Genomic DNA, 27,081 nt, shown 5'->3' with positions numbered 1-27,081 from the left:
TTCCCAGGGCGCCCCGCGCGGCCCCGCCGGAGCCGCAAGATGGCGGACACAATGAGGGGGAGCCGCCTCTCCGCGGCCTGACCGCGCCGAGTCGCCGAGCCCACCGTCCTCCGCTGCCCCGCGCGGCCCCTCACCGCCCCGCTCCGGCCGGCCCGCCCGTTCCCGCCACCGCCCGGAGCCCCGCCCGGCTGCTCTCAGCGCCGCCGCCCTCGCTCGGCGCGGCCCGGCGGGCGGGATGAAGCTGACGGACAACGTGCTGCGGAGCTTCCGCGTGGCTAAGGTCTTCCGCGAGAACTCGGACAAGATCAACTGCTTTGACTTCAGCCCCAACGGCGAGACCGTCATTTCCAGCAGCGACGATGACTCCATCGTTCTCTATGACTGCCAGGAGGGCAAGTGAGTGGCGGGGCTGGGAGCTGCGGCCTTCGGGGTCTGGGGCACGGCGCTGTGAGGGGCCGTGGGGACAGCCCACGGTGGCCTTTGCCGACAAGCTTTGCCCGCAGATCCGGCCGGTGAGCTTCAGCTTGAGCTTCTCTCCTGTTTTTTTTTAACGTAGGCTTGTGAGTAGAAGCCCAGCAGCAGAGATGGCAGCAGCGTGGGTTTGCCTGCTCTCCGGGTGTGCTTGTTATCTTTCTTATAGATGAAAATGCTGGACTTGCCAATATGTCAAGCAATATAGCAAATTTATTAATTTGTTCGATAAAAGGTGAGCAAGTTTTACAGCGCGCTGGGTGCCTCAGGGGTCTCTACCCTAAGCTGCGCACAAATTCAGGTCTCGGAGGTTAGTCTCTTATACCATTCTTGTCACGGCACTTCTTCAAGTCTTCAGTTATCTTCTACTTGCTTTTTCTTCATAATAAGCAGTTGTGGTTTTTGGACATCTGTTGGGGAGGTGGTCTGAGATGGTCTTCTGATGTCTCTCTAGTCTCCCACCTTTCTTTTAAAATATCTTTTTTCATTAGCAGTTTGTTTAAGCAAGCATATATTTTGTTAGCCAGCATATATTTTGCCAGCTTTCTTTCAGTCATTCACAACCTAAAGCTAACCTGTCTAAAAATACCTTCATAGGCTCTTTCCTCAGTTACTACAAAACTCAAAGTTAGCATGTTTCAAAATGCTTTTGTAGAGCTTTTTAGCTCATGTTGGTCCTACTTCCCTTTTTTCAGTGATTACAAATTTTTCTTAAAACTGATTTATAGTTTATACAAATGATAGTTTAAACTACAGGGTAGTTTAAAAGCTTAAAATTTTGCTGTTAGAACAAGCTGCTAGCTAAAAGCTTATTGCTATATAATTACTTTGTTAAACTTTACTTCCATGATTTATTTTAGCTGATTTTCAAAACGTTTCTTTGTAATAATCCCATGGTCTCTGTCTGCATTGCTCGCAGACACACGTACATAGGTGAGTGCTATTTGATTGACACGAATCACCACTTAATTTTGCACATCTTGGTAGGCTGGAGAAAGTGGTGATAATTTCCTTAGTGAAAGCGAAGGTTCAGTTCTGTGAGAGCTAAACAGTTGCTAAGCCTAAAGGGTTCAGTCTGGTCACATTTCCAGGTCTTAGGATTGCTGCAGGTATGGAACTGACTTCTTTGGCTTCTTTGGGCTCAAGTCTCACTAATTAATAGAGAAGTGGTTGTTGTGAGCAATGTGCAGATGTGCCTCATTTGAGTGTAACTTCTTGGCTAAATGCTTTAAGCTGGAAGGTGCAGATGATGTGGTGTGTATCACTATAACTTCTAAAAACCTGATGGTGTTTCCCATAAAGCCCAGTTCCTAAATGTGTCTTGGATCGCCGCAGGCAAACGTGGTCCTCTGTGTTTTAAATAATTTTCTCAAGTTGCGTCCTTATCTGCAAAGCACAGTTAAAATACATGTGATTTGCTTGTGTCTTCAAATATTGGCTTCATTCAGACGTAATCAATCAAGGTGTTGATTGATTTCTGTTACCTAAGGATAAGGAATTGAGAGTGTGTTTCTGTTTCTCATTTAACTGTCCGGTTTTATCTTTCTTCTACCATTGATCACGCGGTGCTTATCTTGTTTTTTGGATAAACTCTCAGAAATTTGCAGGGCACTTCAGATCTGGTGCTCCTGTTCAGAAGATGGAAACCTACACCAAGAGTGTTTGTGAGAGCTGGAACAATTTGAGCCAAATTGTGTCGTTACGCCATTAAAATCTTTCTCCATACAAGCGTGTGTTTGCTTTAAATTCCTCCAGGTTTTAAGTTTTATATGTGCTTATTGGTGTAGAGATGTAGTTTTGAGGTTGTTGGTTGTTTTTGGTTTTTTTGTAAGGCAGGACTGGGAAGCATCACATCTACCCAGAAAGTGAAAGGAAAACAAGTGTGTGTATTATAGGACAGGGAATAGAAAGGACAGGATAATGCGGGAATGAAAAAGAAATGGCTTGGGAGTGTCAAGACAGAGATATCTCAGTGTTGTAAATATTTTCTAGTAAACCGGGTGGTCCTAACCCTTTTGCTTTTTCAAGCAGGCCAAGGCATCATACTTGCTGGGAGAAAAGACTGCTTCCTGCATGTCCTCTTAATTTTGTGGCACACCTATTACATATTATTTTAGACTTCTGCATAGTTTGATTGCTTTACACCTTAAAGTTGTTGGTGTTCCCCATCTGCTAGAATGAACTCTGATGTGAAAATATTGAATTTTTATTTATGTAAGAACAGGTAACTCTATACATATGGATTGTGCCATGGATCATATCCCAGGTCTTAATTATATACGGTAGTAGCAGGGCTGAGTGATGTTAATGCAGATTGTATTGATTGCTCTTCTCCTTTCAAATTTGTAAAGAATAGTTTGATGGGTTGGGAGACATTTGGCCCTTTCATTCCAATCTCCATCTAATCGTGATGTGCTTTATAGTCAGAGGGTTTGCTTTAATTAAGTTAAATGTACATCAGTAGTCCTCTACTGCAGTGCTGCAGGGCAATGAGAGTAGTTTCAAGGTAACTTCTGTGTCAGGATCCAGTTCTCTAGTGGTTATAAAATTTTAAAATTGTATGAAAGCTTCTCATGCACTATCAACTAGCTTAAAAATGTAGCTGTGATTTTTAGGGGTAGCTAGGGATGCAGAACATACTTGTTCTCTAACCTGGAAAGTTTTGCTTTGGATTGTCACTGGAAATTCATGTGAAGATGATATTTCAGGTTTCTGAGTGATCATTGTTGCAGCATTTTCAGGCTTATATAGTTGGTTTATTTTTCCTTATAAATGACAATTTCAGGAGCCTGGAACTCTCACCTGCTTGGATATAATAGCCAGGAGGAAATTAAAGGTCCTGCTTACTGGGGTTCAGTGTAGGATACTCTACTTCATCAAATGGCTTGAAAATGAATGCCTTTCCCTGTGTAAAAGTGGGAAAATTTGGCGTGTATCCTCTGTTAATGCGCAGTTCTGCTGGTAGAATTAAAATGCAGCTGTTTGGTTGTACTTTAGGAGTATCCTCACCTAGTTTGCTTTGTTTTGCCACACCAAAATGAGTTGTACAGCTCCGTGAGAGTGTGGTTAACTCCATGTTGGTGAACAACAGCTTCTGACAGTGTCAGGACAGTTGAAACAGTGCTGTGTAGCCAAGGGCTGACAGGACAAGATTATCTCCTTATCATGTATTGTTCTGGGCTTAGGCAACTGACATGACCATCCAATAATTTTGGTCCCGAGATTCCACTTCTGTTTCAAAGTGTGCAAACAACTAAATTGTTATTAAATTTTTAAGCCATCCTGCATCACCAAATCCCTCCACAGTAGACTGGCTCAGAAGCATAACTAAGAGGCTCACTGGAGTCTGTTTGGACTTAAGGAAGGATTGTGAAAACTTGTAGGACAGTTGTGTGTTGGGATGTACAGCAATCCCTGAGGCTGGGAACAGCTTGGCTGCACATTGGTGGCCCTGCTATGACAGAATGGTGCTTTAGTAAAGGTTTAGTTTGTATTTTAGTGTATATCAGTTGTGTATTATTGATACAAATAAATTGATGGATCTGGACTCCTGCTTAGCTGTGGTGTTTGCTGGGCACATCCACGTTCCTGGTTGTGGGTGATGTTTTACCCAGAGCAGCAGTGATTCAAACCAAGGCATGGATGATAGTATAAACCTTGACTGTGTTCTTTTTCATCTTTCTAGCAGATTTGACTGAGATCTTGTGTTTTTCTTTGTCAATATTGCTTTGTTTGTAGATGGGCTGGATAGACTGACCTTGACCTTGGAATTGTTTAGTGATTGTGATTTGTTGTTAAAAAGTACTTAGTTTTCTTGTTGGTGTTTAAAATAGTTGATTGGCAACAGGTCTTATGTGCAGTGACACACTTCTCTTTGTATCAGTTTACATGAAAATTTCACCTTTCCTAGAACACAGAAGTCTTTTTCCTTCTTCTTGGTAAATGATCTGTCTGTTGATTTTTATTGTCTCTGTCTATATTAATTTATTCTAAATAGATCTTCTAAGGTTTAAGCTTGTAATATAAAAGCAAAAGCCAAACTAGGCATGGGAGAATCTAATATATATAATATATTTTGATGTTGGGGCTTTTTTTCTTGGTTTGTTGTTGGGTTTTATTCCCACCAGATTGGTCAACAGCATAGCTGAGGTAACTTCAGAAAGCAGTGTGGGGAAGTATATCAAGCATAATGTTTAAGTGTGTCAAACTTTAAATTAGGTGTGTTTTTTTTCAGTGTGTAGCATGTTTGGATCTGAAGAATGATTTTAAAAACTGCTGGAGGAACTGGGGAAGAAGCAATTGAGATTTGGTCTGTTGTACAGATGGTGTGTGGCTTTTCGCTGCACTTGCTGTATTGGCTTTCGCTTCATGGGAACTTATCCCCAGCAGGTTCTTTTGAGGTCAAAGTCCTATGGCTTCTGCTGTTTGAGAATTGATATTTAAGAAGTGAATGTCTGTTTTCATTCTGATATGAAAAGTCTCTGACTTGTGCTCTTGTTTGGGTGTGTCAGCTTGAGGCTAATGAGGAAAGAAAAAGTCCAGTGTAATAGGAATACCTTGTCTGAGGGTGTAGTCTGGCAAACTTTTCTCTTGGCAACAGTATTGGTTTCGACTGCTCCTGCTGTTTGTTTCCGTTCCCATGCTGTCTTCTTTGGTTCTGTGGGTAAAATATTTTGTGGGCCTGTGTAATAACCAGAGCTATGAATTTCTGGATTAAAAATAACTCCTGGAAGAGATGGTATTTCTGGTGTTGATCAGTACCCTCACTGGTCCACTGTCCAGCTCTGAAACCTTCGTGCTCCCTCAGCTGAGGATGAAAGGGGAAGGGGGGTGGTGGAGATCTTGCACTGCTCAATCAGGCACCACTGCTGTGAGATACCCTTATTAGCCAGCTGCTTCTAAGCTTGCACTGCAGTTTAAATTTCTAGACTGCAGCGCATTACTTGCTTACCAGACCCCCCAAAACCCAGTTCTATAGGCTGTGTTTGCTCTCACTAGAGGGTTTTTCATTCTGTTGCAAAATGTTGAATTTGTGTTTCTTGCCCTAAGATTGGTTACAAGTATAATTCTGCAGTAGTTTGGAAAAGTCCCTATGTTACTATATCTGTTATAGATGACTGGTATATAAATGTGTTTGGGTTAATACCCTGTGAATAAGACAGCCTGTTCTAGGTTTTGAAGTAACAGAGAACAAAGACAAATTATACTCAACCTAAAATAAGCAGCAGATGAATGGGAGATTTGAATGGATAAGGGCACAGTAAGGCAGTGCTGCTTGCTGTGCACATTGTTAACTCCTCCTTTTCTTTTTGTGGTAGACGTCATAGGAAAAGGAATTTTTGGAGGACACGCGTGCATTTTGCAGGTGTTACAGAGAACTCCTCAAGCCTAGGGATAGTCTTGGAGAAACAACAAGATCCTTGTTTGAAAATCAAATGCAAAAGCTTTTTTTTTTTTTGTATAAAAAACATCTGACGTCTTGAAACAATCACATAATGCCTCAGTGGGAACAGGCCTTGTTGATGTGTGTTTTGTTTTAAGATTTTTGTTGCAGAGAGTGCAATTATTTCTGCTTCCTCCTGACAGACCAAAGAGGACCCTGTACAGTAAGAAGTATGGAGTGGACCTCATCAGATATACACATGCTGCCAACACTGTCGTGTACAGCTCCAACAAAATAGATGGTAAGTGATCCACTCAAGTGGAGCATATTAATCTCCTTGCACTACATGTCTGCATAATTAGTGCTAGAGATTTGGGGAAAGGTTATAACAGCTCTTCAGTGATGAGAGTTCTGTCAGAGGCAGAGGAGGGAATTAATGCCCAACACTAATGCACAGCTTGGTGCTAGTCCCTTGAGTTTCCTTACATGTTTTGTTTGCTGCTGCACTAACTGAGGGGTTAAACACTGTTAGGGAGATAAAACTTGGGTTCTTCACTGCACTGCTCAGCTCGTGTTGGTATCAGTGCTGTCATGGGCCTCTGCACATTCATCTCTTACGTGTGAGTGAGGTGCAAGGAGCAGCTGGGCCGAATGCCATAGCTCTGTCTGGTACACACAGCTCAGCTGCAGAGGAAGGGAGGGCAGGAACTTTACCTGCCAAGGCTGCAGGAGGTCACAGAGCTCAGTCTTAGTTTTGTTTGTTTTTGTCGTCAATGTCTGAGAATTTTGCAATGAGCAAGTCTTGTAGCACAGCACTTCACAAATGGATTTTAACATTGTACTTACAGACTCATAAACCTCATAGTGGAGGTTCTGGTTTGATTTTTCCTTTGCAGATATGAAACTTGACAGTAGAGATGGTGGTGCCTTGTAATGTGTGCTGAGCTACTAAAGGAATTGCAATGGCTGTAAATTTAGAGGAGATGGAAGTTAAGAGTTGGGAAGTCAGGTTAAACTAGAACAAGCTGGGCCTGAAACTAGAGGAACAAGGAAGTTTCCACCAGAATTTGATTTAATGATATAAAAGGCTTAAAAGTGTCACAGGAGGCATTTGCATTTTCAGTCTGTTTCAGAACCTACTTATTTTTTTAATTATGTCACTACTATATGTCACTTATTTAATTTGGCTGTTATTTAATTTATAATAACTAATAATTAACAATCTAATGAAGCATTTTAATGCCATTTTGAGTACTGAGTTTTTGTTTATAAGCACTGGTAAGCCTTAAGTCTTCCTGCCACAGGGTAGCATTATGGTGAACAGTTAATTAGAAGACAAGAAGAAGAGACAATGTGAGAATGTTTGTTGCTGTTACAAATTGTAACCTTAATAAAACCAACAGTGCATACTGTAGGAGTCCAGGTACTCTGTAGTCCCTAATGTGTGTGGTCATGAGCAAGGGGCTTTGCATTAACCTGTTTTGCAGGTATTGGGAGGGGAAATTACCTCAGGAACACACTATAGAAATGCTGCTGCTTGTTTCCAAGCATTTTTTTTTTCTGTTGAATTGCTACCAATCTACTTGTGAAGATTTCCTCAAGACCTCTGGACTTATTTTCTGTTGCCTGATTCCAGGCTGAGGTAGTAGTTTGTACAGTTTGAGGGTCTATGATACCACCCGGTACAGGAGATAACTGTACAGGCCACTGCCTTGCCTGGGACAGAGCACTGCCAGCAGTGAGGATCACAAAGGAGCACAATGCCCCAGTTCTTTCTCTTTAGCAAAGAAGGATGGAATTCTGCATGGATACTTCGGAGATCAGGTAATGACAGTTCTTGCAGGAAAAACTAGAGATGGGTCTTAACAGCAAGTTTGAAGCACATTCATTCTATCCAATGTGGGACATGACACTGATGGTAAGGATTTATATTTTGGATAATCACCTCAGGTCACTTAGAGCCTTTCAGAACTCTGTCACCAGTACCACATACACAGCTTATTCAGTCAGCTTCAGTTTGCTTGTCAAATACTAGAGGGTGGCTTAGACCTCTGATCTTAGCTTGATGAGCGACCTCAGGCAAAAATGAGAACTTGATAATTTTTTCACAGATAGAAACTTTTGCTGAATGAGCCTTTCCAAACGTTCTTAGCACAGTAGTCCCTCCAACTGTCAAAGTGCCCAGTACATGTTGCATTCTCTAGGCACGTGTTCTTCTGAGTCAAAAGTAAAAATGTCCTTGACCCTCAGCATGACTTGTTGTTCCAGCAGTACAGAGTCTGCACATAAAGGTTAAAAAGTTGCTTCTGTCTTTAATTATTGTTTCCTCTTAGAAGGATTTCTTTTAATGTTGGGAGGAAGTCTCAATATAATCTTCCAGAATTGTGGGCTGTTCTTGGTATGTTCACCTATACTCAAGATAAAATTGGCTCTTGAGAAATGTTGTGCTGCTGCTCTCATCTATTCAATTTATTTTTAAGGTTGCTTGAAGTGCACTAAGCTTTAGATTACTCTGTCCTCTTCTTAGAGCTTAGCTGCTGTAAGTGCAGAGAAAGTGTGAAGCTGTCGATTGTCAGATTAAACAAAAAGAAAAGAGATTTGCTAGTTTTTAATGGTCTTGTCCTGGCTTTGAAGTTACTGGTTTTATCTTTAGCTGAGTGCCAGAATCTGTACATTTCCTGTGTTTTCTGCTTAGTTGGAGATTTGTTTACTGAATGTGTATGTAGGAATAGAGCAGATTGATGCTGTAGAGCAATACAAGCTGGAAGCACCAACTCTGTAAATTTGTTACTCTCCACTTTTGAGAGCGATGGAATAAAAACCTGCTGCTACTTAAATTTGAAATTACTTTGCATAAATCACATGACAGTTGTTTTTAAAACGCAATATGGCTTCAGACTGTGGGAAGTATCTTTTCCTGATGCCTAATTTTCAGTTCTGCTTAGGAACTGAGCTGGTTTTATGTCTGTTTCTAACTTGATTCTCTTTTGAAGTCTTACTTGAAATTAAATGACCAGACTTAAGCACGGTGGTGAGATTACTATTGCTCTGGGGAGCAAGTTACTATGTGATCACTGTCAGATAACCTTGGGCTGGTGGTATAATAAAGCTTATGGTTTGTTTATGTTTCAGACACAATCCGATACCTCTCCCTGCATGATAACAAATACATTCGGTATTTCCCGGGGCACACAAAAAGGTGAGATGTGGCTTGGGGACAGGAAAGAAGAAATTGAAATAAGAATGGTAATGAGCTTGAATTCCATTACACTTAGTTCATGCTGCTTTTTGCTTTGTTCAGTTACTGGTTTGTACACAACTGTTGGGGTGGGTGTTGCTCCATTCACTTCTTTGGTTTGTTTCTTATGCATGTGGGTTTCTGTATTGCAGAGTGGTTGCTCTTTCAATGTCTCCAGTGGATGATACTTTTATTTCTGGATCTCTGGATAAAACTATTCGACTTTGGGATCTCCGCTCTCCAAATTGCCAGGTAGGTTATAAAATTAATGTGCACAATATGTTGGATTTTCAGTTGGAAGGATAAAAAATGGATGTGTATTTGTGAGAAGCTAAAAATACTGCCAGAAGTGTGTGCTGCTGATTTAGTGTTGGCACCTCCCTGAAGGAGCCTGGATCAGGAATCTCTGTGCTCTGTGTGTGTCACATCGTGTAACACCACTTGCTCTCACCTGTATCTATGCTGGAGAGGCACTGGGGAGGGCAAGAAATAACACCCACAGCTGATGAAACAAGAGAAGGGCTGGGTGTCATCAGCTTGTTCATCAGGCTGCTACCTTATGCAAAGGGTGTTCTCTCGGAGCTGGCATCCCTCCTGTGTTGAGAATTCATCTTATCTGAGTGTTTGTAGTGTCTAAAATTGGTGCCTTGATGCAATTAAATTTGATGAAGAAACTGGTGATCTAAAGCAAAACACTAGCCATATGGTCTGCCACCTCCTTGCATCACCTCTGTTGTTTGTCAGAACTGTTTGTGAGCAGATTTGACTTGATAGCAAGACAGAACCCTATTTGTTTTTGTTTACTTATTTTGCTGGAATACTGTCTTGGTTAGAAAAGACAGGTGTCTGCTAAGGAAGGCAGGAACTTCTCTTGAAATGGGAAAATGTAAACACCTCCCCCACGCCCCTTGAAATCAAGGGGTCTCAGGTAAAGATATGGGAATAGGAATAACAGTTCTTTACTAGGAAAATTCAAATAAAAATGCAGTAGTACAAAAAAACCACTGACAGAGTCAGAATACCACCTGACACCGTGTTGGTCAGGGTGTTGGTAGCAGTCCCATTAAATGGTGGCTGCAGTCCTCCTGGAGTGACAGACATGGTTCTGTTTAAGAAATGATCCTGTAGAAGGGTGTAGGTTTCCTCTGAATGTGCAGTGGTGGTGTAGGTGGGTCTGGTCTTCCTCTGGGAATCCAGTGGAGAAAGGCTGCCTGTGGTGTTCTGAGTCTGAGATTATATCCAGGTAGGGATGCTTGGCTCCTCCCCCTGGGTGGAGCATCTCACAATGGGCTGATGTAATTTTATCAGTCCTGCAGTGAGACTCAATGGCCCATTAACAGAAAGTATTCCCCTGGAGGGAGGATGGGTTGTGGAAGAGACACTGCCACACCTGGTTTTAACAGGTGTCCCATTATATGAAAATGAAGGTATGAAGATATTCCCCTGGAGTTATGAGGGACAGGTCATGGAACAGATAAAGAACTCTGCCCCACCTGGTTTTAACAGATGGTAATAGAATAGATACTTCTGGTTGCATCTTGTGTTGCAACCCAAGACAAATACTTTACCTTTTTTTAGTGGAGGTAGGCTTGTAAGGACTGAGAAAAATACAAGAACTGGCAGCAGTAGCAGAAATGAAAGATTGGAAGAAGAATCTCTACTTTTAGTGGTACTGAGTTGTTTTGTCCTGGTATCTGGGTACATAGTGTTGTGCTGTCATATTTCCCCATCTCCCCAGGACCATTTTGCTAATGAGAGAGGGCTCTTTGCTTATTCCAGATGATGTAACTGTAAATGAAAGAGAAGAAAAAATTTACATTTCTTATAAAATGTTTTTATCGTTCTTCAAACAAAGCCTTTTCTGGCAGATCTTAATTCTGCTTTTTTTTTTTTTTTGGTTTTTTTTTTTTTTTTGGTTTTTTTTTTTTTTTGGAGTACGCCTTTAACTCTGATGTACAGGTTTCCCTTGGGATGAATCTCCATCTCCAAGCTGCTGCTGATGAGATAGGGTTGTAAGTGCAGTAGCAATTGTGTGATTTATGCTAATGCCTGAATTTGTAAGAATGGTAAAACTAGGACTTGTAACTGGAAGCTACATCCAGCCAAGTTTGGGAAACAGGTTGAGGACGTCTTACTTGTAGTTTTCAGTTGGTCCATGAGATGGCAGCCATACTGCCTGGAAATATTCCCGGGAAACCAGAGCTGGCCTACTCACCAGGGCCCTGAGCATTGGCTGAGCTCACTGCCTCACTTTCAGAGACCACAGGGAAAACTGACCTACAAGGGAAAGAAGTAGTAAAATCTCTAGATTTTATTTAGAGAAGAATGAAGGAAGAATGAAAAATGCAGAAACTTGTTAAATGTGTTATGGATTTAATCAAAGATGTGTTCTCGTTTATGTGCATACAGTACATAAAAATGTTTGACAAACATGCACAGACTGCTAGTCAGGATACAGAAAATGACATATTTGGTTGGCATGTACTAAATTTTCTCAAGCGTTTTCTATGTGACTTAAGGAAAAGGTAACATTAAAAATGAGCTCTGGTAGTAACCTATTGCTTTTAATATGTAAGGTCTGTTTGCTTCCAGCAGGTATGAGGTTTCATTTAACAGGCATGTAAAGCTCAGCAGTGATATTCCCTTGCTTTCAAAGTACTTATTTTTCCCCTCTTAGCAGCCATAAGTGGTAGAGCATTGCTGTTGATCCCAGCAGCAGTATTTTGTGGTGCTGCCTGGTCTGGTTATTAACACAGCCATATGAGCTTCCCTTGTCTGGGGACTTTTGGAGTGCATGACACCTTGAATGAGGTTTTGATTTGTTTTGGTGTAAACTTTGTCTCTGAAGCAAATTGGAAGCTCTGTATGATGACTTGAAGTTGAGAAAGCTGAGTTCTGCTCCTTTGTAAAACCTCAGTATTTACAACTGGAATTAATTTGTTCCACGCCTAGTGTTCTGTCCTGCTCACAGTGGACTCGAAGGATGGTGGTAGAAATGTGAGCATCAGTCTTGCCAAATAATTCTGGCTATTTCTGTTTCTAGGGTTTAATGCATCTCCAAGGAAAGCCAGTGTGTTCTTTTGACCCAGAAGGGTTGATTTTTGCTGCTGGAGTCAATTCTGAAATGGTGAAGCTTTATGATCTCCGTTCTTTTGACAAGGTGAGGTACCCTAACTTCCCTTCTTACAGCTTTTTTCTTGCAAGAAGTTATCTAAACTCAGTGCTCAGAGGCTGGATTTGTGTACTTGAGCTTACTGTCTGGGGTGCCTTTTTGACATCCAGAGAGTTCTCAGTAGGCACACACCTCGTGGACAGAAGGAGATACAAATCCTGAGGTACACTCTTAACCAGTGTTAGAGAGCTAACTCTTGAAACTGCTCCAAACTCCAGTTTAGGCTCTTTGATGTGTGGTTTTGGCCTTTCTCTCCCTGCTGCTTATTCTGGAAGAACACAGGCAAAGATTGAGCCAGGACTGTCAGAAAGGATGGAAATTTCAGAGGAAACTGTACTGGTGTGGGCAGCTGAACTGAATAAGGACTGAGCATAGTTAGGTCCGTGGTTTTCAAAACTCGGATGATGATTACACTGGCTCAAACTTTCTCTACCTTCATTAGGCAGCCTTGTTTGAAAACTTATTCCTACCTTAATTTAATTTGTGCTGTTGATTGTGGTAGAGTATGAAACTGTTGGATTGAAACAGCATATTGCACTCTCTTTTTTTATTTGGAAACTGGATTCATATGTTGAAACTTACACATGCAGTGACACGTTTGTCTTGACACTGTCTTTTGATATCTTAGGGCTAAGGATTTTATTTTAAAAACTCTGAAATGTTTTCCTGCGCTAAGGTTAGAAGCAGATTCTTGTTAACAGCAATGCATAATCTTCCTCATAATTCCCATTTTCTGTCTTCAGGGGCCATTTGCTACGTTTAAGATGCAATATGATCGAACGTGTGAGTGGACAGGCCTGAAGTTCAGCAACGATGGGAAACTCATCCTCATCTCAACGAATGGCGGCTTCATTCGGCTGATTGATGCCTTCAAAGGAGCTGTCCTGCACACATTTGGGGTGAGCCTGCTGCCTGTGGTACTTGCTGGAAAACTTGGTGTCAGTTTGGGGAGCAGGTGCCCTTTGGTTGTGAGATTGCTGTGGACACAGTCTCTACTACATATTCTCCTGTTTTGTGCCATAGGGTTATAACAATAGTAAGGCTGTCACGCTGGAGGCATCATTCACACCAGACTCTCAGTTCATCATGATAGGTAAGATAATTCTTGGCAAGAATTTCAGTGCTCTGAAATTAGGCGTGTTATGCAGGGCTAAAGCTGTGTCTGTTGGGAAACAGAATGTATTTAAATAATACAATGCAGCTGTAAGCTTTCTTTGTACTGACAGTGTTCTGTTTTGTTAGAATGCTCAGTGTTCTCTAGACTGAAATGTAAAAAAGCTTGCAAGAAGTCTTTTCTTATTTTCATATGTATCAATGCTGTTTCAAATAAGAGGCCAGGAAACTGTTGTAGTGTGAGAAGACTGGTCACACAGTTTGTTAGTGTCCTCTCCCTGTGGCTAGGATGCCCTCATGTGCTGCCTCACAGCATTTTGTGGCTGTGTTGTGGCCATCCCCTGTTTCTGATGACCAAAGCACATGTTTGTGCTTGGGTGACTGGTCTTATAGCTTGGTGAGTTTGTACACCCCAGGGGTGTTCTGTACTGGTGATGTTCTGGGGCAGCTGCAGTTTGTTCATGTGGCTCTTGTAAATCCCCATGTCTGTGGAACAAGCTCTTAATCCTTGACAGAAACTATAGGCATCCCAGTGGCTCCCAGTGTATGATTCCCCTGGCCCTCTGCAAGATGGACCCCTGAGGGGTACAGCTGTACAGCTTGAAACTCCTGCACAGCCTGGTGCTGCACCTTGGGCACCCCAAAATGAGCACTTCGGTCACCTGCTGCCCAGCAGGACCTGTGGACACAAGTCAGATGAGTCTGTGTGGTGCTGCCCTTCCTAGAACTTTATTATTTGTTCTTATTTCTGTGGCCGCTGTATCAAACATGTTTAACTTTGTGGTAATTTGGTATCCAGATCCTCATTTTTCCCGTATGAGTGATGGTCTTGGCAAAACTTCTTTTCTTTTGTTCTGGCTGAGAACTTCCTGATTGCAGAGAAGAGGGGTGGGGTTTTTGTTTAGTTTGTCTCTGGAGAGCACTTCATTGCACATATTTGCCTTCCTGTTGTGCTCTTCCAAATTTAAACAGTAGTAGAAGTTCCAAACCACTTATTCCTGTTCAGTTTTCACATATGATTAAGTTGCAGCTTGTGCTGCTTGATTTTTTTTTTCCTGAAAGGCTGCAGGCACAAATACAGAAGCAGAAGAAAATGCTTTGCATTTTTATTAGGAATCCTATTTAAAATGAGTCTAAAGGAGAACTGAGTTATAAAAACATAAAGTTCTCAGCCTCAGAGTTTGAAAAATGTCATTTAAAGTGAAAAACCTGTCCCATTATAGTAATGTGGGGAGTTGATATCTCCAGGGGAGGTTCTGGTATTTGGCTTAGTGCATTGAAATCTGGTTTCCTTCCATGGTAAAGGCTTTGGTTTGATTCTGTGCCCACTGAGTGAGGCATTTACCTATGTCTGAACTGAGAACTTGTGTGAACAATGACTCTTTCCCCAGCACTTGGCCTCTGCACATTGGTGCAGGTTGGCCAGGGTCTCCTCCAGCTGGAGATGTCAGCTTTCCTTTCCTACTGGGTGACAGTAGCTAACATCTTTGCCTGAATAGTGTTGCTCTGTTGTGCAGTTGAGTCTCTGCAGTACAAAGATACAAACCTGCTGTTTGGATACAGGTGTTTTAACTCTATGATGTTTTGAACATGCCCTTGTGACACTTGAAGAACTCTAAAGGTTGTGTTACAAAGTTGAGACCTGCCTGGTCCTAAAGTTCTGACAGAAGAAAATGTTCTTCCTTTCCTCTGCTGACCTCTGCAGTGCATCTTGCATATCTTGTTTTCCACTCCTGCCTTCAGGTTCGGAGGATGGGAAGATCCATGTTTGGAATGGGGAAAGTGGGATGAAGGTGGCTGTCCTAGATGGAAAACACACAGGCCCTATAACCTGTCTGCAGTTCAATCCAAAATTTATGACTTTCGCTAGTGCTTGTTCCAATATGGTAAGGAAATGGGCTTTAAGTTCCTCTGAGCTCCATGAGGTGCAGACCCTTCCAGAATTGAATCTGAGAAGGCTCAGTGCTTCTGATGTGTGCTTGCAGAAGGTGGCAGCTCCTACAGGGTGCTGTAGGAGAGGTTTGTGTTCTGCTATGAAAAGTTGTTTTCTTTCCTCCTCTGTAGGCCTTCTGGTTACCAACTATCGATGACTAATTCCTGCGCTGTGGCTGCTGTCGATTGGCTCCCATACTGCTAACAGCAGCACGTCATTGCAAGCATAGTTTTGGAATTGCCTACATCTCCTAGACTGTGTTCCTGTTCCTGCGTATTTTCCATGTCTTACCTTTATCTACAGCATTCCGTTGTGAGGACTGCTCCTCTTGGCCTCCTGGCACGCTCAAGAAGCAGCATGCTACAAGTTCTTACCTTCCAGTCCATGCCCGGCAGGCTTTAGCCCAAGATGGAACTGACACAGTGTTATTTCTTAGAGCTGTGAAGTCTGTTTTATCTACAAAATGTTTGTGGCATTTTTTAAAGCTGTAATTACGTGTTTTCCTGCTGTAAGTGCACAAGGCTATTGATGTTCCAACGTGGAACGTGCAGTTCCTTTCCGTAAGTGCATGTTTTTAACGTCTGGGATCTCTGGTTTCACTGCAGTCCACAGATGCAAATACTTCTGTGCCAAATGTGAACACTGACACTTTTCAACGGCAGATGCTGGATTCTCTTGCAGTGGAACATGCACCGGAAGTGTGGGTAGCTGTGAATGTACCTCATGCATCTTGTCATCCTTTTTTTTTGGCAATTTAGTGTGCAGCTGCACAGGTATCATCCAATCTCAGAGGTTGCCAAAGCCTCCCTGCTGTTTGCTGTATCAACATCCTGGAGGCGCAGACAGCACTGCTGAGGTCCAGCCAGTGTCCTGAGCAATAAACAAGTCTGTCAGCAGGAAGACGGAGAAACCACACTGAGACTGAAAGCACAGTCTGCCTGTATATCTTCCTTATGTACCCATCTTGGCTGATCTTACTTGTAAATATCATGGGGTGGGTGGGCAGTGGGAATGGGCCATATTTTTTTACTTTTAGGTATAAAAGAATATGATGTGGGCCAGTAATGTGAGGTGTCTAGGCTGTTTACTTTCACTGATGCAGTTTTCCACCCCCTGGTCTGTAAATAAGCTCCATGAAATTCATCCCACACCAGGCTGAGACCGGTATCTCTTTGTTGGTAAAACTGACATGTGGGTAGTCCATCACACAGTTTGGTACCTGTCTGCAGGTTTCCAGTGATAGCTCCAAAAGAGCAATGCATCCTTTGTCAGATGGTGTATTCAGAAATGACTTTTAAAAATCTTAGGCATGACTGTGCTGACTCTGCTTCGCTGTGGCCCTGCTCCAAGGAATGCCTCTGCAAAGAGATGGGGAGGGACATGCTCTCCTGCCTCAGGGGCTTGTAGCACAGAAAAGCTGGCAGGCTGGTCTTCAAGCCCAATGCCAGTTTCTTTTTCCTGAAATGCTGCTTTAATGGAACGCATCCACCAGCAAGCTGGGACAGGCCTGGCGAAAATGTAGTGTTCACTGTATTCTTGCCTTTCCAAACACACTTGGGTTTGTGCTGGGTCAGAGCTTGGGAAGTCTGTTCTTTCCCTTGCCCAGTCACATGTGCTTCCCTGCTCATAAATATGAAAAGCTGGCAAGGTGACAAGACAGTAAAGGGCATGTTGTCTCTGCTCTCCAGTGCTACTCCATACTGGCAAACAATGCTGGAGCATTTTCCTTAGGTCGGTTGTCCTGATGTTCCCCTGTTACAGCAGAGTTAATCTCAGCTGTATACAGTTTGCATTATGACTCCCTGGAAAAGTAAATGCCTTGTAGAACAGCTGTTTCTGTTCTGCTTTTTCTTGCCCGTTTTTTTCCCCCTCCCAGTCCTTGCCTGTGGAAAGGTGCTATGCTGAGAGCTGGGGATGGGCACTGAGCACTGCTGCACTGCTGGTTCAGTTCAGGTCACAGCGCTTGCCTGTGGCAGTGCAGGAGCCCACACGGGGCAGGCTCACACCGTGGAGCTTTATCTGTGCTGTGGCTGTGGCTCTGCTGCTGCTGCTGCCACACGGGGCATTTCTAACCACAGGTCTGCCATGTGAGTTTGCCATCCTCCAGCAGGGTGATAGATGCTTTCCCTCTTCCACACAGGCCTGCTGCTGGAGATGCAGATGAGAGGTTCATGCCACCCCTCTTCCTGTGCTGTCCCACCGTTGCCTATAAATAAAACTGCCCCGTGCAAAGGGAGGTGGTTTTCTCTGGCTTCAGCCACTTTATCTCAGCAGTGTTGCATTTCAGGCTGCTTGGTGCTATTTTACCTTGGTTGGTATTTGCAGTGCTTTGTAAAATACAGGTATTTGGGGTTTGTAGTGTGTTTTAACAGTCAAACTTCAGCGTCCAGTAGTAAATTATCTTTGAGGTTTTTCAAGTCTTTTGCCTGAGGAAGTGAACAGAGCCTCTGGCCATATTCCGTGTTACTTTTCACAGGAAAGCATTTGGAAGTCTTTTATTCTATAAAAGCTCTTTGTTAATGTGGTTTTGAGACTTGTCTAGAGGTCGTTGTTCAGCTCTCTTCTGCTTGCAATGTTGTAAAACATGGTATGTTGTGGCATGGAATGTTGAGGAAAAAGGGAACCAGAGTAGTGGTTTAGGAGGATACACACAAGCACATCAGTTGCTTTTTGGAGTGAAGAGGGATGTTCAGGCTCATGCACAACAGCAGTAGTTCTCTGTTCGGGGTGGCAGCTGAGTGCCTTCCCAGGGCCCACTGCCACCCACACAGGCAGAGACATCTCTGTTGATGTAGCATGGAGTGCTTTCCATCTGACTTTAAAAGAGGGGAATGTGCCAAGCGTTGTCAGGGAACTTGAGAATGGCGTGTTTCAGCCAGTTGAACAGGAAAGGTGAATACAGCTTTTAGCTTTCAGCTTCTATGTGCTTCTCTAGGAGTCTCAGGGCTGCAATTCCTGTATTCTTTAGGGCCACCAGCTAATGAGAAACAGATCTGATGAAAAACAGCCTTCCCAGGTCTCACAGAGTGGCCAAGCAGTAAACAGCATTCCCCCTCCAAATCTGACATGTAAATCTCCCCATGTTCTTTGGGATGAAGCAAAGACCTTTTTTCAAAACAAGGGGGAAATGAGACTCAAGAACCCACCTCTAAGTAAGCAGTGTGGTGGCTGAGCCCATCTGCCTGCGCTGTAGATTTCAGGTGTAATTCTCCCCAGTCAGTCTTGAAAGAGTGTTATTACTTTATTGAAGCTCCCAGGTCCTGGATTCATGCCCCAATCCCTGCTTTAGAGGGTGCAGGAGCAATTGACAAATTTGGAAGCAGCAGGGTATCTTTTTCAATGCCTCTTGGCTGTATTAGCACTTTAAGAGACTTCACCTTGATTTTGGGTCAGGGGCAGGAACCTGGTGAGCCTTTCAGAAACTGGTCTCTGTGGTCGTGAGCTGCTATAGGGAGTTGGACTCTTCGGTGGTATCTGCCAGTGAGTGTAAATACATAAAGTCAAATTATGCTTTGTCGCAAAATACTACATATGTGGAGAATTCAATGTTGTGGCTGTGACCAATAAATATTTTGTAGAGAGACCACTTGAGTGCTGTAAATTCTCCGTTTGTCCAGTGTGATACAACTTGCTGGTTTCTTAGAGGGGGAATGTTGAACTCATCCATTTTTTAGAATCTCCCTTTATTTTGGAGAGCCAGAAATTCTGTAGTGGAAATGGTGATTCTTTGCAGTTACCCCTCCATAAATTGCCCATTTTAAGAGGGTGATTTTTGCCTCTGATAGTATCACGATAGAGAAGCCTTGTGACAGCTACTTTATGGAGCTATGGTACCCTAGGTGAAGTGTTCACAGCACCCTGTGGTCTGGATGGAGGAGCTGAGCTCTTTCTCAGCAAGAAGGTGAGAAAATAACTTACTGCATTTGGGTAACAGGAATCTTGGATCATTACAGTTAATGCATATAAATGTGTTACAGCTACTGAAGGGTCACTAGCAATATCACCATGGGTGAATCCTCATGTGCATTGTTTTCAGGTCAAACTCAAGAGGATGGGAGGGAAAGTGAAGCTGGAGAGAAATGTTTTTTATTCTGATGACAAGCAAAGATGCATTAAAAGCAAAAACTCCCCAGTGATTTTCAGAGGCTGGTTTCCTCCAGCCCAGGTCTGTGTAAAATCCCCAGTTATTCCCTCACGAATAACACCACAGTAAGATGCATGGGAAAAAAATAAAAGTACTTTTATTTGGACTTCCATCCTTGCGGAACTTAAACACACACTGGGGTTTGGCTGCTTCTCTGGAATCCTGGAATCTCTGTAATGAATAATGAAAACTGAAGTGGGGACTTGGGGAGATGGGAAGCTTGTCCAGACCTGAATTTGCTTGACTAATAAACAGGTTGGGAAGCAGATCCTCAGAGTTTAAGACAACTCTGGCATGTCTTCTGCACCGTGTTTCTGCTGGAGTAAGTGCTTGAGATTCTGCAGTGCAGACGAATTGCAACAAACCGGTTTTATTTTACTTGGAGCTCTTCTACTGAATCAGCTGATGCACTGAAACACCTTGTTTCTCATCAGTGCTGCTGCTACAAAACCTCCTTTGCTGTCAGAAATGAATAGAGAAAGCATCAGCAAGTGTGGATTAAGATTTGTTAGAAATCTGTACACTGTGTTATTAATACACTTCAGTGTTCTTAAATAAGAGTAAGGCACGTATCGTTGCACAGGAGGCTTCTGTACACCAGGGTGAAGCTTCACCTGGCTACATTTTCTGGGTTTGAGGTGGTGCTGCCTACAAATGGCAAATGTCTTAAGAGGTCTGGGCTACTGCTCCAGCATTCCAATGCCACAGCCACAGCTGTGTTTGGCAGCAGCTCCCAGGTTTTCAGCACATCTCACGTTACAGCAAACGGATACGAGAGATGCTTTAGCTTATGCATCCAGTTCAGCTTAGTTCAAGTCTGATTAAAAGCCAGCTCTTCAGACTGGCTGGGTCTCAATTGATCCTTATTGTTCAATATTTAAAAGGGAGAGGGATCAGTAGAAATATGGATTTGAGTGTCACTGTACCGCAAAGATCTTAGAAAAAGTGCCATTTGGCTGGCATGGCCCCTTTTGCAGGTTCTCCTTGGTCCAACAATGAGAAAGGGGAGTGATTTGTTGCCCACTGTGCTTCTCCTGCATGTTGTTAAGGAACTAATCTCGTTCATCCTGTGCCAAGTGCTGGCTGTGCATTTCAGGTTCCACTGCAAATGGTTTTGCTGGAAGAGAGCAAACTGTGTGCAGCAGAAATCCTCAGTCTGAGGCTGATGCTGAATGGCACCTCAGTAAGGGAACACAGGGATGCTGTGTGTCATCCTGACAGTCAGTCCTCTTCCCTGTTGTGCAGAGGGATGACAAATACAGAGATGTCATCGTAGGATGCCTCGTGGCTGTCATCCAGCATCCACTGGTGGCCTCTCTTCTTTCCCCTTGCTCTGCATACCAAGCACTTGGCCAGTTCTGAAAACCTGTGGGTAAAAAAATGCAAGGTTGGGCTAATACAGCAACTATTCCCCTTAAGAACGATGTTGAGATGTGGCTTTATGTTGTCAAAATAACAAGGTTGTTTAAGACATCAGGTTTATAATTGTTACTTTAGGATGAGGACAGATCAGCAGGCTGTTTTCAAAATCACAGAAAAGAGTGGTCATGCCAGAGCTGACCTGGAAGCAGGGGGATCTCAGCCTGCTTTAGGTCTGACCACGTTCTTTGGAAGGGAAAACAAAGGTAAAGCTGGTATTACCTTTGAGGATCTGTCCTGTTTTCTGCAAGGAAGCTCCTGACCACATGGGCAACCTCGTCGTTGCACAGGACATCCCAAAGGCCATCAGTTGCCATGACGAGGACATCATCTTCCTTAATGTTGTGCAGAGCAAAGTCAAATACACTCACCTGAAAAGCAGAGGAGTTAATCTGACAATTCCTGCAATGTAACAGAGGGCTCAGGAAGATGAGACTTCCCTTGAGAGATGACACACTGGGACTAGGGTGCTTGGAGAAATGCTAAGACCTGCCAAGTCTCTCCTCTGCTACAGAGGAGCTGCTTGTTTAATTCCCACCTGCTGTGACTGACCTTAGGAATGCAGGAGAGGAAGGGTTTGACTTCAATGTTGGTGTCGATGACCTTGAGTTGATGATCCCCCAGGCCTCGAGAGACAGCCAGAGTCCCCAGCAAGCGAGCCTGGCCCCAGATAAAGCAAAACAGGATTGAAACATTGGGGTGTGGTGCCTTTAAAGGCTGATGTGTGGCTTGTCCTGACTGACTTGTTGCTTTAGGACCTTTCTCCAAGCATCACCCAGAGCAGCCTCTGGAGACTTTGGAGGTGGAGGAATGATCAGGAGCAATGGCCTGATGTGAGTGTGGAAACAGCCTGACTGTGAACGGCTCTGGAGTTAGTACATGCGCTCTGGGTAATTCTGCAGACCTCAGGAAGCCTGTGGTGGCATCTGCTCTTGGCTTGAGGTGGCAAGAAAGACATTTGGGTTGGTTTGGGCGTGTCCATTTGTCCTGGCAAAGGAGGTTCTGCACTGACTCGGTAAACGGGGTGGCATGTGGGTTGTAGTGCTGGGGGAGGTGAGGGGACTTTCTGCTCAACCCCAGCAGGCTGATGCTGGATGGCTGCAATCACTGCTTCTCCCGACCTCCTCCTTCCCTCTCCAGGCTCGTCAGCCTTTCCTCGGGGACAGCTTGTGGGAAAGGCACTAGAGCTAAAGGAGACAGTCCCAAGTGGGAGCTGATGAAATTCTCATCTGAATCAAGTTCTTGTGTGCAAGGGGAGATGAGAAAAGGGCAGGTTCCCTCAGGGCTGCTGTCTGCTCTGCTGTACTCTGGAGGAAGGTGCTCTGGGTTACACCAGCCAGGCAGCAAAGGAAGCTGCTGTATCTGGGCTGTGGGACTGTGCTGTGCTGGAGAACACCAGAGCTCCTGGTGTGCTGTAGTGCCCTGGAGTGTGACATGAGTGACAGGGACACTGAGGACCCCCAGAAGACTTGCCTGTGCTTTCCTAGTGTGTAAAGCATTAAGCTACCTGTTTCCCGTGACCATGGACAAGAGGATACTTGAGATCAGCTTTCTCCACCGTCTTGTACCCCCTGGAACAGAGAATTCACTGTTGGTTTGGGATTTGTCTGACTTGATAGTACAACCCAGCCAGAGCATTCTGACTGACTGAACCCTTGTGGTGTCTCCACGCAAAGGCAGCTCACTGAGGATGGGGCAAGGTGATCCTCACTCTCCCCTTCCTCCCCAGCTTGTACCTGCACCAGCCCCACTGCAGTGGATGCCAGAAGGACCATCCTGACCATTTTCTAACCACCCTGCCAGGGCCCTGGTCCTTTGGACAGTGCTGCTCACAGCATCCTTCCCTACCGCTGTGCTGCTGCTCTCACTAGCAGGATGTGCCCCTTCTCCTTTCATTTCCTGTTGGTGTGAGCAGGTAAAGCTGTCCTGTGTTGCAGCCTTGCCGTCAGGCAGAAGAGACTCACCAGCCCTCCATGAAGTAATCCCGGTACAGGACTTTCTGGCCCACATCATCTCCCTTCAACCTTCGTGGAAACTCAAAGCGGGTGAATTCACCATCCAGAAGCTTGGGGAAAAGGAAAGCCTGTAGGAGGGAACAGAGGGATGAACATGGACAGGTTCTGCTCCAGTGGAGTAGGGCACCAGACTTGCTTCTGCCTCAGGACTGGTACTCCCAGCAGCAGAATGGAGAATTGGGAAAGCATGTTCCAATAAGGACATGAACATCTCTCATACTACTGGCTACTGCCAGCTGACATGACCACACAGTGGTCTTCAAGGAAAGCTGGGGGTCCTCTTGCCACAAGCCCTCTCTGGCCCAGTGGGAAGCTTGCAGCTGGATTGTCTGATGTGTGGAAGGAGTCACTCACCAAGTGCTGGATTCGCTGCCGCTCTGACTCAGGGGTGAACTCGCTGCTCATGGGCACAATGTTGTCCTTCAGGACAAGAATTGCCCTACAAGGGGGAAGAGGCAAAGCTCAGCCAGGCCAGAGAATAGCTGTGCACCCAAAACTGTTAAAAAATGGCACTGCATGTCAGATAACTCGATTGCAATTGCAGTCTTGCAGCAGAGAACTGTGCTTGCCTGTTTGACTTTGACAGTGGTCAAGTTCACTGTTAGAGGAATGGGGGGCCACACCCAAGTGAGGGAAATCACCCTTCACTTTTAAACACCTGCCAGGCTGAGTGTACTGCTGCATTACCACCCCAATGCTGTGTCTGGGCAGCTTTAGTCCCTTGAAATCCCAAAACTGTTCCAGAAGGCATGAGAACACCTTTCTTCCAACAGGTCCCATGCCAGGCAGGAGCGGGGATGGCTGGGCTGCACATTTACTGTCTGTAGGATTAAATCAGAGTAGTGGTTTAACCTGGCAGCTAAATACCACACAGCCACCCACTCACTCCCCCCCACCCAGTGAGATAATTGGGATAAAGGAAAGTAAAATCTGTGGGTTGAAAGAAAGTTTATTACAACAGGAATGGAGGGAAAATCACAATGAGAAAATAATTAGAATATAGAAAACAACTGATGCACAGTGCAGTTCTCACCACCTGCTGACTGATGCCCAACCACTTCCCCAGCAGTGGCCCCAGGCCACCTTTCCCCTCAGTTCACACACTCGGCATGGTGCCATGTGGTCTGCAACATCCCTTGGGTCATCTGGGGTCAGCTGTCCTAGCTGTGTCCCCTCCCAGCTTCTTGTGCCCCCAAACCTCCTTGCTGGTGGGGTGAGAAGTTGAAAAGTCCCTGACTGTTGCTGAGCAGTGCTCACTCAACTTAAAAATCAGTGGGTTTTCAACAGTGTTCTCTAGAACTCTGTCCCAGCTGAAACCAGGACAGTAAGATGCTGGAAAACTTGCTCAACTCTCAGCTCTCATCCCCAGCAACTTCTCCCTTTTATTATGACTCACCTGCTGTCCCCAGCATTGGCCACATACAGCTTTCCCTGGAAATAAAGGGCAGCCAGAGCAGTGCAACCTCCTGTCTGCTTCGTAGCTTCCATCTCCTGGCCAATGACTTCATCCTGTTGGTTTCAACAATTTCGGAGACTGGTGTGATCTGGGCTGCTGCTTCTACACACTGTCTCATCCCTCCCAGCAGCAATCCAGAACCAAAACTGACTGTGGGTGGGCCAAAGGAAACCAGCAAACACACAATGTTGCTTCTGTACAGCCTACAAAGCTGCTGCTCCTGGAGTATGGATGCTTTAGGAGGATGATGGGGGGAGCTCAGACCTGTAGGTGCTGTATGAGTGTGTTAACAATCACCCTCCTGCCCTACTGAAGTGTACAGGCTACTGTAGCTGTGCTCTGGCTCAGCACTGCCAACATACAACTCTGAGGCAGGCCTTGGGGTCTGACCCAGCCTGATCTCAGCACACTGAAAGGTTTGGCCCAATGCTTCAGCCTACTCAGTGAGCAGCAGGACTGCAGACCCTGAGCTCAGGGAAGGACAGACTGTGGCTGCCTGGGCCAGCAGGACTGGTGCCCTGCATGGGGTACTCACACATTCCTGGAAGGCATTCTCCAGGGCTCCCACCACCAAGTCTGCTGCGTGGATGTGCTTCTCCTCCACAAACTGGGGGTCACTGTCACAAACACAGCGTCCGCTGAGGTGCATGGGGGGCTGGGCCTCGGTGATGCCTCCCACAATCTCCTCCAGCTTCTGCTTGATGCAGTAGTGCAAATAGTTGGAGGCGATGATGGCAGCATCTGGGCCACCATGGCCATCAAACAGCGCCCAGTAGTGACCAGTCAGAAACTGCAGTAAGGAAGTGGGACAAGACAGGGGCTGAAGAGGTTGTACAGATGGCAGGCTCATAGCCAGGATGTCTCTGTATGTGTTTTGCCTGACTTTTCCACCCCAGCTACCCTTCCCTGCCACTGGCAAATCTCATGTGCAGCTCAAACTTAAGCAATGCCCACGTGCTGCTCTGCCAGACCCATCATCTGAGCTCTGGGCACCTGGATTTGCATCACACACAGTCGTGTGCTGTATTAGGGGAGATGGGGCCATTTCACAAGAAGTGAGGCAGAGCCTGGTGAGAGCATCCTGTGTGCCCAGCTCATGCTGCTGCCCAAGTGATGGCAAGACACACTGGTCCTTGAAAGCACAGGGAAGACAGGAAAACTGAGGGCACCAAGGCCTTGGATCACCTCAAATGCTGCAAGTCATGGGCCATGGAAGCAGAAATTTACAAGCAGAGCTACATATTTGCCTGCCACAGAGTACACTGGTCACCTGAACACATCTAAGGAAGGGTTTCAGCACGTGGGCACATAGGACTGATGGAGTAATCCTGTTTCCTGAACCTGCGCCCTTGGGTGGCAGCAAAAGGCTGGCAGCAGGGTGAGCACAGCCTGCCTGGGGGCAATACCTGTGTGGAGCACAGGATCAGCCATTCCTCATCCTCCTCCAGGCCTGGCTCTCTCCTCCGAACAGAGATCTGACAGCAGGCTGCCTGGTCCTCATTGAACTCTGACTTCTCAGCATTGATAACCCTGCAAACACTCCAGGTTAGGTGTGGAGACACACTGCACCTCTGCTCTGCAGCCCCTGCAAACAGCTGCACCTTGCCCATTCTTTCCAGCCCCATCCTCCCTGCTCCCTTTTCAAACTCAAGGATCTCTTTGCTGATGACTGAAATAGTAAATCAGGGTGTGCAGCAGGGAAAAGCCCAGCTGGGGACACAGAGACCTGTACCCTGGCCTCAGGCAGCCCTCGTCAGCAGCCCACACCGTGCCATTTCCTTGTTGACACAGTGCATTGCAGAAGCACCACCCTTGCTTTTCCTTCCAGCCTTGGTAATGTTTGTCCCTGGATGGGAGCGAGCTTTCCTCGCATTTCAGGCTGTGCCATCCCAGCACCGTGGAGTCGTGATTTGGTTCTGGCCAGGACGTGGGGACAGCTCCTGGCTGGAGTTCTGCCTGATCCATCCCCTCTGCCATTTAAAACAGCAAACCAAGAAAAATGTGGTCTTCCCCTTCCTTTTCAAAGGCACTGTTAAGAGCGGTGCTGCTCTCGGGGCTGTCCCGGCCACTTGTTCCAGCCCTGGTGCGGGCCCTGCAGCTGGCAGGGGTGGCCAGGGGTGTCCCCGCCGCCCCCGGCAGGAACCGAGAGGGGCTGGAGGATTCACCGCCACTCAAACCTCCTGAGGAGCAGGAACCCGCTCTCTCCTCGCCCGCAGAAGGTTCAGGAGGGCGAGCTGTGCCTGCGGGCGGCCACTCCGGGCAGGGGCGGCTGCAGCCGAGGGGCGCAGCAAGGGCAGGCGGGGTGCGACCGCCCCGGTTCCCTGCCAGGAGTCCCCTAAGCCCGCCCCGCACCCTGCACACCCCCTAAACCAGCCCTATTCCCCGGTATCAGCACCCCGGGAGCGCCCCTAACCCCGCCCGGAGCCCCTCCCGGAGCGGCCCCGCTGCTGGCCCCACTCACTCGGCGTATCCCGCGCCCCAGGGCAGCGGCCGCTCGGGCCCGGCTCCCCTCACGGCCCGCCCGCCCCGCGGGGCCTCCTCGCCGCCGCCGGGCAGGAACTTGGGCCGGCGGTAGCGCAGGGCGGGGGGCGGCGGGCCCGGCCCCGGTGCCGGGGCTCCGCCGGGACGCTCCGCGGGGCTGCCCCTCCGCCAGCGCCGCAGCCACTCGCCCGACATGGCGGGGCAGGTGCGGCTCCTCCCGGCCCCGGCCGCGGTCCCGCCCCGGGGCGGTGCGGAG

At 45.9% G+C, this 27,081-nt stretch overlaps 2 protein-coding genes across 2 annotated transcripts; one reads left to right on the top strand and one right to left on the bottom strand.

Annotated features, from left to right (window-relative positions):
* Positions 1 to 33: 33 nt before the first annotated feature.
* Positions 34 to 18,896, top strand: WDR82 (WD repeat domain 82). Its single transcript, XM_058845093.1, has 9 exons — positions 34 to 396; positions 6,058 to 6,155; positions 8,987 to 9,053; positions 9,245 to 9,344; positions 12,136 to 12,252; positions 13,008 to 13,163; positions 13,288 to 13,357; positions 15,121 to 15,263; positions 15,442 to 18,896. The coding sequence occupies exons 1-9, from the start codon at positions 236 to 238 to the stop codon at positions 15,469 to 15,471; spliced, it is 942 nt and encodes a 313-aa protein (XP_058701076.1). The 5' UTR covers positions 34 to 235; the 3' UTR covers positions 15,472 to 18,896.
* Positions 18,897 to 19,527: 631 nt separating this feature from the next.
* Positions 19,528 to 27,069, bottom strand: PPM1M (protein phosphatase, Mg2+/Mn2+ dependent 1M). Its single transcript, XM_058845090.1, has 10 exons — positions 26,806 to 27,069; positions 25,751 to 25,874; positions 24,880 to 25,134; positions 24,285 to 24,397; positions 23,243 to 23,327; positions 22,838 to 22,956; positions 22,381 to 22,444; positions 21,426 to 21,533; positions 21,096 to 21,244; positions 19,528 to 20,820 (listed from the first exon to the last, which is right to left on the bottom strand). Exons 1-10 carry the CDS (start codon positions 27,018 to 27,020, stop codon positions 20,676 to 20,678), a joined length of 1,377 nt encoding a protein of 458 aa, XP_058701073.1. The 5' UTR covers positions 27,021 to 27,069; the 3' UTR covers positions 19,528 to 20,675.
* Between the last annotated feature and the right edge of the window lie 12 nt (positions 27,070 to 27,081).

Source organism: Poecile atricapillus, chromosome 9 (assembly GCF_030490865.1).
Source record: "Poecile atricapillus isolate bPoeAtr1 chromosome 9, bPoeAtr1.hap1, whole genome shotgun sequence".
Taxonomy (NCBI): domain Eukaryota; kingdom Metazoa; phylum Chordata; class Aves; order Passeriformes; family Paridae; genus Poecile; species Poecile atricapillus.
Note: the sequence above shows the minus strand (reverse complement) of the source record. Positions and strands in the feature narration are given on the sequence as shown.